The 15,011-nt window shown below is 41.7% G+C and overlaps 1 protein-coding gene across 2 annotated transcripts; it reads left to right on the forward strand.

The window, feature by feature from the left end:
• Positions 1-469: 469 nt before the first annotated feature.
• cmtr2 (cap methyltransferase 2) lies at positions 470-6,229 on the forward strand. Of its 2 annotated transcripts, none has more exons than XM_035628762.1 (3): positions 470-518; positions 2,790-4,049; positions 4,729-6,229. In XM_035628762.1, exons 2-3 carry the CDS (start codon positions 2,802-2,804, stop codon positions 5,776-5,778), a joined length of 2,298 nt encoding a protein of 765 aa, XP_035484655.1. In that variant the 5' UTR covers positions 470-518; positions 2,790-2,801; the 3' UTR covers positions 5,779-6,229. The 2 variants fall into 2 exon arrangements, with proteins under 2 accessions (XP_035484655.1, XP_035484656.1); XM_035628763.1 differs by having other exon boundaries at positions 476-518; positions 2,793-4,049.
• The last annotated feature ends 8,782 nt before the right edge of the window (positions 6,230-15,011 follow it).

The following is a 15,011-nucleotide window of genomic DNA, read 5'->3' on the forward strand; positions in this document are numbered from 1 at the left end:
TCACTGCACATCAATCTCAATTGTTACGTATTTTATTTTTTTGGTTTATACCAGCGCCGTTGAATGAGAGTCGTGACAACGAAAGTCCAAAATCAACGTGACACATTTGAACTTCAGATAGCTCCTGGAAGTTCTTGGCGCGCAATTCGAATCCATTATTCAGAGCAACAGAACTGCGATTTTTGGTAATTAGTAGTCAATAAATTGTATCGATTTACAATAAAGCCGACCGACATGCCTATTTAGTTACTCTATGTAGTTGGTCAATCCGTTTTCTTAAATTAATCAATCATAAATAATCATAAATCATAATCCACTAACATGCTTAAATGTGCATTTAGATTTGATTCAGATGTGCTGATAATATACAATATGATCAATCTCTGAAATGCTCTAGTTTATACGAAATACACCTTTAAAAGAGACTCCGCCCACTCTATTTACGCGTGCGCAGTGTTGCTAGGAGTCACGTGAATCTTGCTTCGGTTTCCTGGTCGCAGCTGCATCTCTGTAGCCCGGTGAGTTCCTGTCCACTGGTTCTTTTGGGGGGTTTGCGTCTCAGGTCTCCTCAGGTAGCTCCACAGACTGTGCACCGGGACAGCGACGTTAACCTGGAATCATTTTAATGGACTAGACGATTCGGTAAATTGGGCCACTGCGGCTTCCAGGAGACAAGCTCAGCACCGCGCTGACGGAAGTGTTGTTACATTCCGCTGCAGCGGTTTGAACTGCAAGTTACAAAAGTTCCGTTTTGTCCACAAACAGCGACTATTACACGAGAGTCTTTCACTGTCATCACCGTCCAGAGGACGCAGCCACATTAAGGCTGTTTGTCTTTACATAGTTGTATTCATACTCTATTTATTATTTTCCTCTGACAGTAGTTCTGTTTTAGATATTGTGAGCATTAAACGGTACTTACCGTGTAGAAATACTCCTGCCCCTGTTCTTAACGTTGCCTGAACTTCTCCTTTCAACCATCCCATTGTTTATTTTGGTTATTTAATTTGTTCTATGTTTTTGCCAAAATTGTCTGAATCTGCGATAAAGACTGGAAACAATTCAGTACTATTTCCCCTTACTCTCCTTCCAGATAATGACAAATGTCATCAAGAAATGTTTAGATTTTAATCCAGGCAGCGAACTAATGACTCGTTTCACCATCAACTGATGTGTGGAATTCATTATTAAATGCTTTGTCAATAGAATTGCAGGAACTAGGGATGACCCCCACTGCAAATGTCTGGACATCGAGGTGTCATGAAACAATACAACAGAAAAGAAAACAAAGGGATTGTGTTTATAATATTGGATAGAGAGAAGCTGCAAATGTTTAGGTTTGGTGTTTGGACTGTTTACTAAATGATTAACTATTGTGTTAATTAATCTTTAATCATTTAATGAATCAATTAATTGTTTACCACTATTAATATTATAGATATGATTCAATTCACCCATGACTGACAAGCAAGTTGTGGTTCATGTGATGATTTTTACTTTAGTAGTGCAGGTTATTTATACTCATAGGTGTTAATTGTTAAGCTACAGCCCGGCTCTCACTGGTTCCATATAATCTTACAGCACATCTGAGATGATTCATGCAGATCTAATTGATTATCACTCAACGTGAGACTGATCTACTCTCTAACTATATTTAATCATCTCTCTTTATCCTATCTAGGGATAAAACGGTAACATCCAGATGTTTTTCCTGCCAGTTACGTGTTAACAACAGTTGAACCATTCACAAACACGGCACAGAGCAGATTACTTTAATACGCGACAGCAGCAGGGCTTATCAGAGTGATTTATGATGAATAGTTGATGAATGCGCTGTCATTTGCTTTATGCCGTGTATTGTCATTCATCACTGAGCCACTCTCGACTAATCAAGAAATAACCACGAAATCCGTTCTCGTGCTCAGTGTTGTCATATAAATCATGTGCACACGAGCAGAGAATTAACTCTGGGGTTAATATGATTCTGACTGTAAATTATCTTGATGCCAGGAATTAGGAAAATCACTCAATAATTGTTATGAATTGTTCAAAATTATTTCATGTGCACCATGATGACGTTTAATGGGGCTTAGTGAAATGGCTTACATTGAATATTGTTTTTGAATCATGTTCCTGTGTCTGCCTCACTGATGTAATCAAACATATTATGATGGTCCTTTGAAATCACATATCTCCAAATATATTGATTTTGAATTTTCCCTTTTGAGTTGAAGTCAAGATATATAAAATAAGGTGGGTTATCACAAAAATGCTTTTTCACAAAGATGAAAACTGGGCTGTTTTGTTTGGAGTTACGTGGTTTTCACTGTGCAGCAACAAATTATATTATATAACTTGAAACCTCATGTAGTGATCATATGAAAGTGTTGATAAAATATGTGAGTGTTGAGCCAATTTCGTTAACATTTTGTTATTCTAATCAAAAGTGACTGTTTTAGCGGTGATGTAGAAAAACCTCTTGTTATACTGAGCGGTTGAAGCTCCGGCCTGGTGAGGTTATCACCAGTATTTACAGTCTGCCCTGTTACCTGAGGGCACCACATCACAATGAGTCGACATTAGTTATCCAACACCACTCATGCATGTAGTGAAAAAATGGGTTGCAGAGCTGAGTCTTGGTAAAATTCACTGTGAAATGTGCTGTCTGCAGAAATTCACTGTAAGCAGGTCACATAAACACCGAACAGTCTTGGTGGATTACATCAAAAACAGAATTGTTTTGTTTTTTTAAATTTAGTCTCCGTCTGACTGCTGTTGTTGGTCTACAGCAGGTTTGGAGGATGAGCTCAGGAAATGGGACCAGGAGAAAAGTCAAGATGCAGCAATTCAACGACGTGGTGGCGTCTGACCCCGAAACACAGACTGAGATTCAAGGTCTTTTTAGTAAAGTTAGGACCTATGTGAAACCGTCCAATGGGGAGTGGCGTATCCCCGATCCAAACACTGCTCTTAGACACACAGTGGAGGAGCGCTGTCGGCTGCAGGCCCTGAAGGTGTCCCTGAATGATGTGAAGAACCAGCTCAGTGACATGAACGTCCAGGTCTGGCATCAGCACACCAACTCCACCAATCGAGCTGGGAAGGTGATAGCTGTCGTGCGTTCTGCTGTCAATGCGGAGATCTGCACTCAGGCCTGGTGCAAGTTCTATGAGATCCTGGGAACCTTTAATCTGCTTCCAGACGAGGCTCTTCAGAGTGGAGAGCTGAACACAGTCCACCTCTGTGAAGCCCCAGGGGCTTTCATAGCTGCTCTGAACCACTACATCAAAACCAGCGAGTCCACGCGCTACTGTGACTGGAGTTGGGCAGCCAACACTCTCAACCCGTACCACGAGGCTAACGGGGGGAGCACGACCATCGCGGATGATCGGCTAATCGCTAACACGCTGCCCTGGTGGTTCTTTGGTTCAGATAATACAGGCAACATCATGATCCAGAAACACTTGCTGGAGCTGAAGGCGTTCGTCTCTAACATGCGTAGAGTGGACTTGGTGACAGCGGATGGTAGTTTCGACTGCCAGGAGAACCCGGACGAGCAGGAGGCGCTGGTGGCGTCACTGCATTACTGTGAGGTCACGGCTGCACTGCTCCTGCTGAGCCCCAGTGGCTCCTTTGTGCTGAAAATGTTCACATTGTACGAACACTCCTCCGTCTGTTTGCTATACCTGCTGAACTGCTGTTTCCACTCTGTCAATGTCTTCAAACCCGCCACCAGCAAGGCCGGCAACTCTGAGGTTTACGTCGTGTGTCTGAACTACGACGGCAAGGAGGCGGTGAGGCCTCTGCTCTCAAAACTCATTCGGAACTATGGTCCACATCTGGCCGACCGGGAGGCACTTTTCCCAAATAAACTAGTCCCAGAGTCGTTCCTGAAGCAGCACGATGAAGTGTGCTCTTACTTCCACACGCTGCAGGTGGAGACGATCACAGAAAACCTGCGGCTGTTTGAAGGCATGAGCACAGAGCAGAGGCAGCGGCTCGACCACATCAGGGACTGTACGGCTCACGAATACCTGCAGCGATTCCAGGTAGGATGTCTTTTAAATCCTGAACTTTGAAACAAGTAGCTGACAAGCATAATTCACCTAAAGGTCCTTTTACTAGCTGTTACAACATAATTTATACTTATCATTTACCGTATACATAATTGAACAATTAGCTGAGAGAGGGAGAAAGGAGGGGAGAGTGAATCACTGTACTGTGCACACAGCTCTACAATGAAGTAAGATTTTACGCATCTGAAATAAGACAGAAGAAAAATAGAAAATCACTATGTGGTGGTGAGTGATGATGTCGACGCAGGCCACGCAAATAATATAAGTGTATCATAAGTGTAAATAAATCAGTGTGTTTTATGTGCAAGTTAGTTTGACTAACAATCAAAAAACTGAAAGGAATTTGGTTCATAATTATCTAAAAGAGAGAAAAGCTATATTTAAGAAGATGTAACTACCAGTGTTTATTTTTGCTGCTAGATGACTTAATTGGTAACATGATTATGACGATTTGTGATTAGCATTTATCTTCATTTATCGAATAACTGACCAGTCAATCTGTTAATCTCTCCAAAATACACATCTTTTATTTTGTTATTAAAACATTTGAAGGCATTAAATGTTCTGGTTTTCTATTTTTTTGTGCTTAAATACAAATGAATCCAACATTGGATTTCTTAAGATGATAGTCAAAGTTGCTCTCTGTGTGCAGGTGAGCTTCCTTCCACGGGGCCGTTGGGTCTCCCGTAACACGGTGAGTCCTGCCTGTTGCAGCGTCTCAGGGGGCCGGCCTCTGGGACAGAGGAAGCAAACAGGTTCCTTTAATGAGCGGAGGGAGCTGCAGACCCTGACCTGGAGGGAGCGCATTGAGAGGGGTTTCCATGCCACCTGGATACAAAGACATCGCACTGAGGCCGGTGGGACAGGCTGCGTGCTGGAAGGCCCCCTGTCCGAGTATCACGTGGACTCATGGTACGTTATTGTCGGGGCTGCACTGCCCGCACTCAGGAACTCTCCGTTCTGCGAGGGAGGACTGTTAAACCACCTGAATGAAGCCCTGATGGACACAGGAAAAGACTGGACTCGTGCACCTTGCTGTGACTCTTGCCATGTGGTGTGCACAGCCTCCATCTTGTCCAGTGTCGCAGGTGTCTGTGACTTTAAAGGCGACAGTGATGGGAACAGAAAGAGGAGACAGTGCATGGTGTTTGGCAGCCGCGCAGTTTGGGGTGCATGCGAGAGCCAGATTGAGGATTTAGTCTTAATATTTTCTGCAGAGCCTTCGTTTCCTCAAAGAGGCTGCGACACGCTGCATGACGGGGAGCCGCTGTACCAGCAGCAGCTCTTGGGTTGTGTTGTGTTCTCCCTGCAGACGCTGAACTCTGGGGATGCCCTGCTGCTGCCCCTGTTTTCTGCCCTCACCCGTGTCACAGCAGCTGTTGTGCTCTGTCTGCATGTGTGCTTTCGCTCAGTCACGTTCAGGTATCCGCCGCCCTCTGGGGTCGTTGGGACAGTGCTCGTGTGTGTTGGCTTCCGTGCTGAAGCTGCTGCTCGAATACTGCCCGTTCTCACCGACGTCCATAACTGCATGAGTCAGCTGTTGAAAGAAGTGGAAGGTAAAAGTGAGTCTTCGGGCTGGGACAGACAGGTGCTGCAGTTTGTTCCCATGGAGGAACTGCTCACTGGAGGACTGACTGAGTTCCTTTGGACCATGAACTCTGAAATCATTCAACAGAAGCTGCATCTGCTCATGCAATCATAGCGCAGGATATTGAGCTGTGACTCTACTGTTTCAGAACAGACTCCATTATGTTACAATCTGTTTTATTTTTGATGTAGCAGCAGACTGTGCAACTGCATTTAGTCACTGAATAGTTTTGTGAGCTGATATTAAAAAAAGTGATCCACTGATTAGACATTACACTCCTAACAACAATGTCGGACTCTCAATGGCCACCCTAATCGATTGGAAACACTGCAGTAACGTAAACAATGCGAGTATGAATAGCCCCTAAGATGCTTTTCGTTGCCATCTGATTCTCTTCATATCTAATCTTCTTGCTCATCGTCCGCCGGTTCTTAAGATTTTACTGATTTGGTGTGAAGATTTTATATGTACATTTATTTATGGAAATACAATACAAGTTGAGAATTCAGGTACATAATAAAAGTCATCTCCATTATATTATAGGGTCCTAACAGGTTTGAACCAATTTTGTGTTTGAGTTCTTTTCATTTCAACTGATACTGTAGTGACAAATGTGGAGCCTGTGTTGTGGAACTGAGACCAACAACACTCAGAGCCCAAAAGATTGTGACACGACAAATACTATATTTCCTGTGTATCTGATGTCAGATAACAACTGTGATATTGCTGTCTTACCACTATTTGTTTTGCTCAGCCACACTTTCACTACAGTTATATCTCATTGGTGGATATGTTAGGTCGATTTGTAATTGGTGCTGTGCCTGCAGTCAGAGCTGATACTTTCATTTCGATGACCCAGGATCCCTCTGCATCTGTGAACAAGGGGTAGAAACTGGATTATTTTGGAGGCATCCATCCACACACAGTGTCCTGCATCATGCTCTCACCTCCAGCACCTGCCTATGAAAAACCCACCAGATGATGGATGAGGCTAAGGTGGAAATGAACCTGTCTGCAGTACCTTCACTTTTACAAAAATAACCGCTAATACGAATCTACAATACTTTAAATAAGTTATGATGCAGTCCAGTATAACATTGTCACAGCAGAAATCAGGTTTGTGAAATACAAATCTAATTTTTAATAAAAAAAAAGAAAAGAGATAATGCTCATGCAAATAGTTTTTATTGAGAATTCTCCGACAAGGAGCACTTTATTACTTTAAACAACAGCATATAGCATAATTTCAACTTTTTATAGGTAACATCTGTTGGTTTTAAGTAAAAAACAATACAGGTGTCTTCTTAATATGTCAAAAGAGGCATACATCTCCAATCTGTTAATTGGCAGATTTTCTTTAATTTTTTTGTTCTCTACCTTTGGGCAAGAGCTGATATAGATTAGTATATCGGGTCAAATTGTACAAAAACACAGTTGAAAAATGGATCAGAAAGCAAATCAGCAAGTCATATTCCTGTAATCTGTCTCCCTGTTTGTCTGTTTAGGAGATTTCAGCCTAAAGTCTTTACATGTACAAAAAGAAGCAGAAGCAAATGAATATCGTGCACAACTATAATACACTGTGTGTGTGTGTGTGTGTGTGTGTGTGTGTGTGTGTGTGTGTGTGTGTGTGTGTGTGTGTGTGTGTGTGTGTGTGTGTGTGTGTGTGTGTGTGTGTGTGTGTGTGTGTGTGTGTGTGTGTGTGTGTGTGTGTGTGTGTGTGTGTGTGTGTGTGTGATTGACTCAAGTGAGTGCATGTATTGTGTAGTAGGAACGTAATCCTTCCTCAGTGCAATATTCTTCTGTCACCACACTGGCCTTTCCAATATACACACACATTCACACACACAGAGATGATTCTGACTAGAGTGCAATCTGTGTGGGTGAAGGTGATATTGGTCTGTGAACTTGTGAACTCAGATTTAATTTAGTCAAATTATTCTGTTTCCTGGAAAGGTTGTTGACCTACAAAAGTGCTTATTTATTGTTGATAACACTAATGTTGGAACAGTTTTATTCCGGCTAGCTGTTTTTTTTCATTCAAAGAAAAAAATACAATAAAACTATGTTGTATTTTATTCTCTTTATATACTGTACATAAGTACATGTGGCAATGAAATGTCAGGAGGTCAGTCTGTATCCATTGACACAGTGAAACATAATATTAGAGACCATATTCAAGCTGCTCTGGTAAATCTGTCGATATTAAAAACATCAGATGCATATTTGACGATAACATACCTTTAGACAAGCAGTGAATTCAAGGACAAACAACACATTGTCATACTGTCAGTATAAATGAGACTTAATGCAGTGGAGCTCAACAACAGCAGGTTTTTAGCTGATAAGTGTTATGTTGACCCTTGATTCTCTCTGTTTTTGTTTTCACATCACTGTTGGTGGAGACTCGACACTTGCTCTGCTCTCTACAGACAAAAGGGATGTTGACGGATCAGGTGAAGTAAAGTTCATTATGCAACAACACCTTGCAGCGGGGAAGAACTTGTGGAGAAGGTGGTGCTCCCTGCAGGGCGGGACGTATTCACCAGAGGAAATGGTCTCAGTCAGTCATTCATCTCTCATTTGGAGAAGCTATTTTACCTGTAAGACTCACTTTGTGAATGTAATCACTAATCTATGGAATATTACGTATAGGATGCAATAAAGAACGCACAACATTCCTCAAAACATCCTCAGCATAACAAACTGACCGGTCAACTAGTGTTATTCTGTTCACATTGTCTTCTCAATCCAGTGTCAGGGATATACTTGATATACTAGAAACTGTCACACCTGTCTTTTTAATCTACCTTCAATAACTTCAGTTGATATATTTCTCTTCATGTTAGCTGGCCGGTTGATGACACTGACACTGCCAAAGCAGATGGTCCACCAGATGCTGCATCATCTCTGCAGTACGACCGAGAAAGGAGGAGAGAAAGTCAAAGTGAGGACTCTTCCTGAGTGAGTTTGGGGATACTTGACCTCTGGAGCTGCCTGTAGGCTCACATTTAGGTGGGTACACTTAGAAATATTTAGGCCTAACATAAAACACTATTAAACTTGTACAAACAGGCTTTATTAAAGGGGGTATTGAAATTTTTTTGTCTTAAAGTTGTCATTATGATGTTCAAAATGATTGCACAGTGTAATGGTGATATAAACACAACAACATAGGTACTTATTTTTATCTCCTGTAAGCCGTCCCTTCACCATCACCATTCTCTTGGCCACCGGGATGCGGTTTTTGCTGAAAGATTCCGCCTCTTTTTTTTGCCAGGGAGTTTCTCCTCCGAGACTTCAGGCTCCAGGACGAACCCCAGGGCTTTAAAACTGGGAGGGACTCCTCCTCCTGCTCCTTCGGGCCTGACTGACTTCTTGCTTTTAGACTTTAGGAGGTTTTCAGCTGTTTCAGGATGCAGTTGAATCTGTCTGGTATTTAAAAAAAAACCAAGGCATTTTATTTCTACTTCCAGCTTTGGCAGTACATCATTTGCATTCCAGCTGCTTCAGCAACAGGATTCAGCTCTAAGCTTCTTCAGAAAATGCACTTCAATTTTCAAAGCAATGCTTTTCAGATGATATCAAAGTATTTTTTCCAGCTTTTTTCTGTAAACTTCAACTCTATTAAACTTCACAAATTTCACTTCATTATATTTGGCCAAATTTATTTTTATTCAAACTAAGCAAGTAAACTTAGCTGTCAATGTGGGCTTGTTATTTTACTGATGTTATTTTTTTTATATCAAAGCGCTGCTGTGTTTTGAACTAAATGAATCACAAAGCTGCCAGCAGGGCTGTAAACTCTTATTCAAGACTTTGTGCCACAAATCAGTTATTTAATATCAGAATATATCGATGCAGTAAACGCACATAAAGCATTACAATAACACAGCAGACATAGACAATAGACAATAAATACGAAAAGGTAATGAAAGCGAGCTTTTAATGGTTGACTTTGGAAGAGAGAGTGTGAGTCTTTATACAGGATAAATGTTGAGAAGGCCATGTTTCAACTCCAACTACATCAGGAACAGAGTAGAAAAAAACACCACTAAGCAATCACAGTAAACATCTGCTCTCTGTCGCGGTGGCGCTGCAGCGGCACAAACGAGAAACACTCTCCCCTCATGCAGATGTTGTCTGACAACGAGCCCCCTTTGTCCTGCTTATGGACGTATGGATGAATTATGGATCATCTAAAAACACAGTGGAGAGAGATCAATCTCTGAAATAGAAAAAAGAGATACAAGCCACATCGCGTCTGGTGTGATAGACACAAGCAGTACTTTTGCAGCATTAAGGGGGATATGAACAAATATCATTATGATTTGAATTTGTGCCCTGGAGAACAGCTTGTGTAGTTACTGTCATGGCTGAAGTCTTTAAAAAAAGCCTTCTGAGTTCTGCTGAACAATTAGTGATGGTGAAAAATGCTTTGCTATTTTCTGCAGCATTAGTGGATATTTGAAAATGGGAATGACTAACAAGACATAGATAAAGAAAATAAAATTGAACTGTGAAGATCCAACCAAACCATGATTGGCTGACTTCAAATAAGTCACTGTGAGATAAAACCATTCTGTGACTGCTGCAGATAATGTTCCAAGTGATAAATATGCGCTGTACTGTATTCATACATTAATCCTTGAGACTTAACTAAAAGAAAATGCGCAATTGGAAAATCCATGAGAGGAAGGAATTAACCAATTCAACTCTGCGAAAGCAATGGGTCCAGTGCTAAAGCGAGGTTGAGGATACAACTTAGGAGTCTGTAGGGGGAAATTAAAAACTCGGCGAAGGAGACAAGAGGGATATGGGCTCACAAATCTTTCTGTGTGGCATCCGTTCTCCATTCATAAACAACAACAACCAATTAACCTCTGACACTCGGCCAGAATTGGAGTGTCAATCTTTGTCGATTCTTGGAAATATTGCAGTTTAGTTCCTGTTCAAATGGGTTCTTTTATGGATTGAGTATGTAAATCAAGTTGGACAGTCCCAGATTTATTGCCAAGACACAATGGGTTTTTTTGGGCTTGTCCACTTAAAATGTTAATCAGTTTAACTCTCTTCTAAGGTGTTCCAGCTCTGCTGTCAGTCATCTGCACATTGAGGAGCCAGCAGAAAATGCGGGTCTGTCACTCACAACATCTTTACACTGAGTAAATATCTGTTTAATGTCTTCACAAATCAGCTGTTAAGATGTCTTTAATCACATAAAAAAGGTGTTTGACATGATTGTGTACCAATGTCTTCAGGGATTAAAAACATCAATACACGTAACCATAACCTTTAAAACACCAAAATTCAAGAGGTGTAATGTGAGGATCTATAGTGTTCGCTCTATCTAATCATTAGAACAGTCCAAAATCCTGTCCACCTTCGTTCATAACTTATCTTTGGATATTATTCATTTGATTTTGCATGGCTGTGCAGTATGATTAACATATGGTGCACTGGACGGGGATCTGATTGGACAAACTGCCAACTGCTTCAAAAAACACAGCTGAGGCAGTGTCACTGAATGGGAACGATCCAACCTGAAAAGATTTCAAAAGGTTGTTTCAGTTGATACTAGATGACTATAACTAGTAAATTAAGAATTAGGAAAATGAATGATCTCTATGTATTATATCTACTATATTTGCTAGTACTATTTCATAATAATTTCTATAAAAAGTACACACTGCAATGCACATCTTGGTAGACAGATAACTAGTCAGATTAAACTATTTCACATATTTCTCTGTAAGGTCGGGAGTGTTAAAAAATAGGTCTAAAATATTAATCAGCTGAGGCTAAAATCTGCCTGACCTCCATTCAGAGCCAACAGCTTGCACTTCTAGCTCATTGTGTCATTTTCTGTCCAAAATAAAAACCTAATTGAGCCAAAGCTTTAACTGCGCAGCTGCCAGAACAGTTTGTGTGAGAGGCTGCTGCGTGTTTGTTGGGTCACACATGTTTTCCAACAGTTTGACAGCTACAGTAGATTAGGTCCCATATGGCCTGCTTTGGATTTAGTGTAATTTGACTAGATTGTTTCAGTACTTGGGTCTGATTTCACTGAAGGTTACCTCTCACATACATAATCAAAGGCTGATATATTCACTTTGTTAGTCAGTGTTGTTCACTTTGCATTGGCCTCTCTCTCTCTCTCTCCCTGTCCCTGTCTGCCTCGTTGTCTCTCGCTCTTTCCTTGAAGGCACATCAATAGACCTCAGTTCACCCACTGAATTGAATTGACTCAATAAATGGGATTACTTGGACAGAGGTAGGGGCGGAGAGCACAAATCAGGCCACGGTTGTTGGCATTCAATATGTACACACACACACACACACACACACACACACACACACACGTTTGTTTGCTCTAGTATGTACACTGCACTTTTATATGCGCATGTGGGAGTGCATTTGTTTATGGCGGCCCGTCAACACACCATGATTCATCGCAGAGCTGAGCTCTTGGCCTCAAACATCTTTCCCCGCCATTGTGTGTGATCCATTTTTTCGTCCGCACAGATTGACGTTTCCTACTTAAAATCGCTGATGATGGAGAGCGGTGGGTGCAGGTCAGCGTGTGACATGAGCCTTTAATTCAGTCACTCCATCAATTGTGTTTGTGCGGCTCCGAGGAACCACCATTCACATTGTTCGATGCACATTGTTTTTGCATTGTCGTTCAAAACATAGTTCAATTCTAGCTGTCCATGCAGTCTGCATAACAGCTCACAGTTCACTCATCTTGAAGCACAACATTTTCTGCTATTTCACCTGCATAATCACAATTACTGCATATTGGAGCTCTGAGCACTGCCAAAACATGGGGGGGGACTACACTTACTGAGCCTGAATGCCTCCTGTGTAGGTGCACACAGCGCGCTGAAGCTGTTGCTCTCCCAATGTGCTGCTCATGCTGTGCTTCCTGTGTAGACACTGTTGGGTGAGGAGATCGAGACCACTCTCTCCAAGAAGTCACTGCTCGCGGTCGTCACCCGTAACACCACAACGTTTTCTTTTTACACTTGTATATTTGTATGAATTAAACAAACAAAACATTCTATGTCAAACTGGTTGGATTTAATAACCTTTGGATAGAAACAAGCAAGCTGTGTCCACGTTCTTTGTGCTACGCTAAGCTGACTGACTGCTGCTGCACAAATGAAAGTGATAATGATCTTCTCATCTTATTCTGCAAGAAAGTGACATTTTCACTATTGTAAACTATTCTTTTTTTGTTGTGTGTGTTGTGTGTTTGCAGAATTACCTTTTCTTTTGACTGACTTCAAATTCTTTTTAGGATTCCCACCATTCAGTCGATCCATGAGGTTATTGTCTAGCAGCCTCACTACAGGGCTCACTGTTGCATCATGAGGACAAATATTAGCATCTCTTGTCTCGGGTGACATTATTACTCATCGCGTGGTTGTTTTTACAAATGAGAAATGTACTCTTTGGAGATCCAGTGCCCTAATTGTTCCCGATGGAGGAGGGAGAACACATTGTCTTGTCTGCATACAGGGAGATGCCATTCTCATGCCGTTCTCCTCCTAACCATTCAACCAAGTCAAAAGTACAGTTTTATCTGGTCGACTTGGCTGCTGAGCCTGCCTCATCTGTGAAACACCATATGTGATGATGCGATGTATGGGTCACATTGTGTACTTTCTGATCCTATCTCAGCGGGGGGCTGCAGTGTGATGGTGGTGAGCTGCCGTTACTGTATGTAATTCTCTACATGAACAGCAATTGGCCTGCAGTAAATATTGATGCAGATATTCTCATTGTAAGGTGTTTATCTGTTCCAGGTTTCCGCAGAAATGGTATCACTAAACAATCTCCCAAATAGACTTAAAATTACATTCTACTTTATCTGTTTGCAGCACAGCTTCTTTTCAGCAACTCCAGCAGTTTCCTCTCCGAAGATCCCACCATAGTCCATATTGTGCGGCTGATAAAAGTGGCTGATTACCGCGATGAGGCACCCTGTCACTCTAATTTACACAAATCATACACTCCCACACTGACTGCTGCTCAACCGCATTAACACCAGGACAAATGGCTCCGGCAGTCAAACAGAAAGCCTAATTTAATCTTCATGCACAGTTCCACGCAAATAAGTCCACACTGAGATATTCACCCCTACCAACACATACCGAATGTGCATACTGTTGGTCCAACAGTATGCACATTCGGTATGTGTTGCTCCCTTGAGTCTGACATTATGTTGTTTTAGATGCTGTGATTTCAGCAGCAACACACCAGTGATGCAGACATTAATGTGGGTAATTTTTTTAATTCAGCAATTTAGTCCTGCTGATATCTGATTGGCTGCATGCTGAGAAGCTGCGAGACTAAGGCTATAAGGTTTTGTTGGAGGTTTGGTGGTGAAAAAAAGAAAGTTCAGGTTTGGAGATGTCCTTATCATCTGAGAGAACATTAACATGCCTTTCCTTAAAGTCTGTGTAGCTGGTAATTATAGTGGGGTAAGATAAACAGCGACAGTGTCACTGCAGTGTTGTCCACAGCATGCTGATTGGAGAGCCCCCTGACCAATCAGAGGAGTGAATGCCTGCTGAATTTTACGGGTCTTTTATGTTTCCGGAGGATGCATGTAGTGAATACCAGGTGTAGACATTTTGTTGGTGCAGTCTTAGGGAAGATGTATTATTACTACGTACGATGATAATGGTGCTCATTTCAGTCTCTGCTGGAAGGCCTCCATAGTTTTTCTCTTGGTCTTCAAACTACTATCCACTGTTACTTTTCCACCATTGTACAGCTGGCCAATCACCAATGTCTTTCCTGTAGCAGCTGGAAGGCTAAGTCCATTCTTCTCCTCCCAGTCCACCACTTACTCTGCACTGCTGGGCACGTTGAACATCGTTTGAGCAGTAGTTGTTTGTCTCCTGAAATCTTGTCACTCCTCTATTTGAAAAATGTCCTATGCTGTCCATAGTCAATGATAAACTGTGCCACCCTGTTCAAAAAGTTCAATTGATCTGAACAGAAGGCAACGTTTTAATAGGATAAATAGTAATCAGAGGCAGCATGTTTTTTTACGATGCGTCTTCTTCTCGATATTCTGTTACCATCACCCTTACACCCCCTACCCTCTGACCTCTGTTTTCTATAAACTTTAATTTAGCGTTCCACATCTATTCTCTTCGTACTGTGTCAGGTGTAGTAAATGTGGCAGGTGGGTCATCTCACTGGTTTGTGAGCTGTTGATTGATCAAATATTAGATTGACACACACACACACACACACACACACACACACACACACACACACACACAGGTAGTATGGGGTAAATGCTTGAGAGATTATTATTCGGGAATATG

Source organism: Scophthalmus maximus, chromosome 4, assembly GCF_022379125.1.
Source record: "Scophthalmus maximus strain ysfricsl-2021 chromosome 4, ASM2237912v1, whole genome shotgun sequence".
NCBI lineage: Eukaryota > Metazoa > Chordata > Actinopteri > Pleuronectiformes > Scophthalmidae > Scophthalmus > Scophthalmus maximus.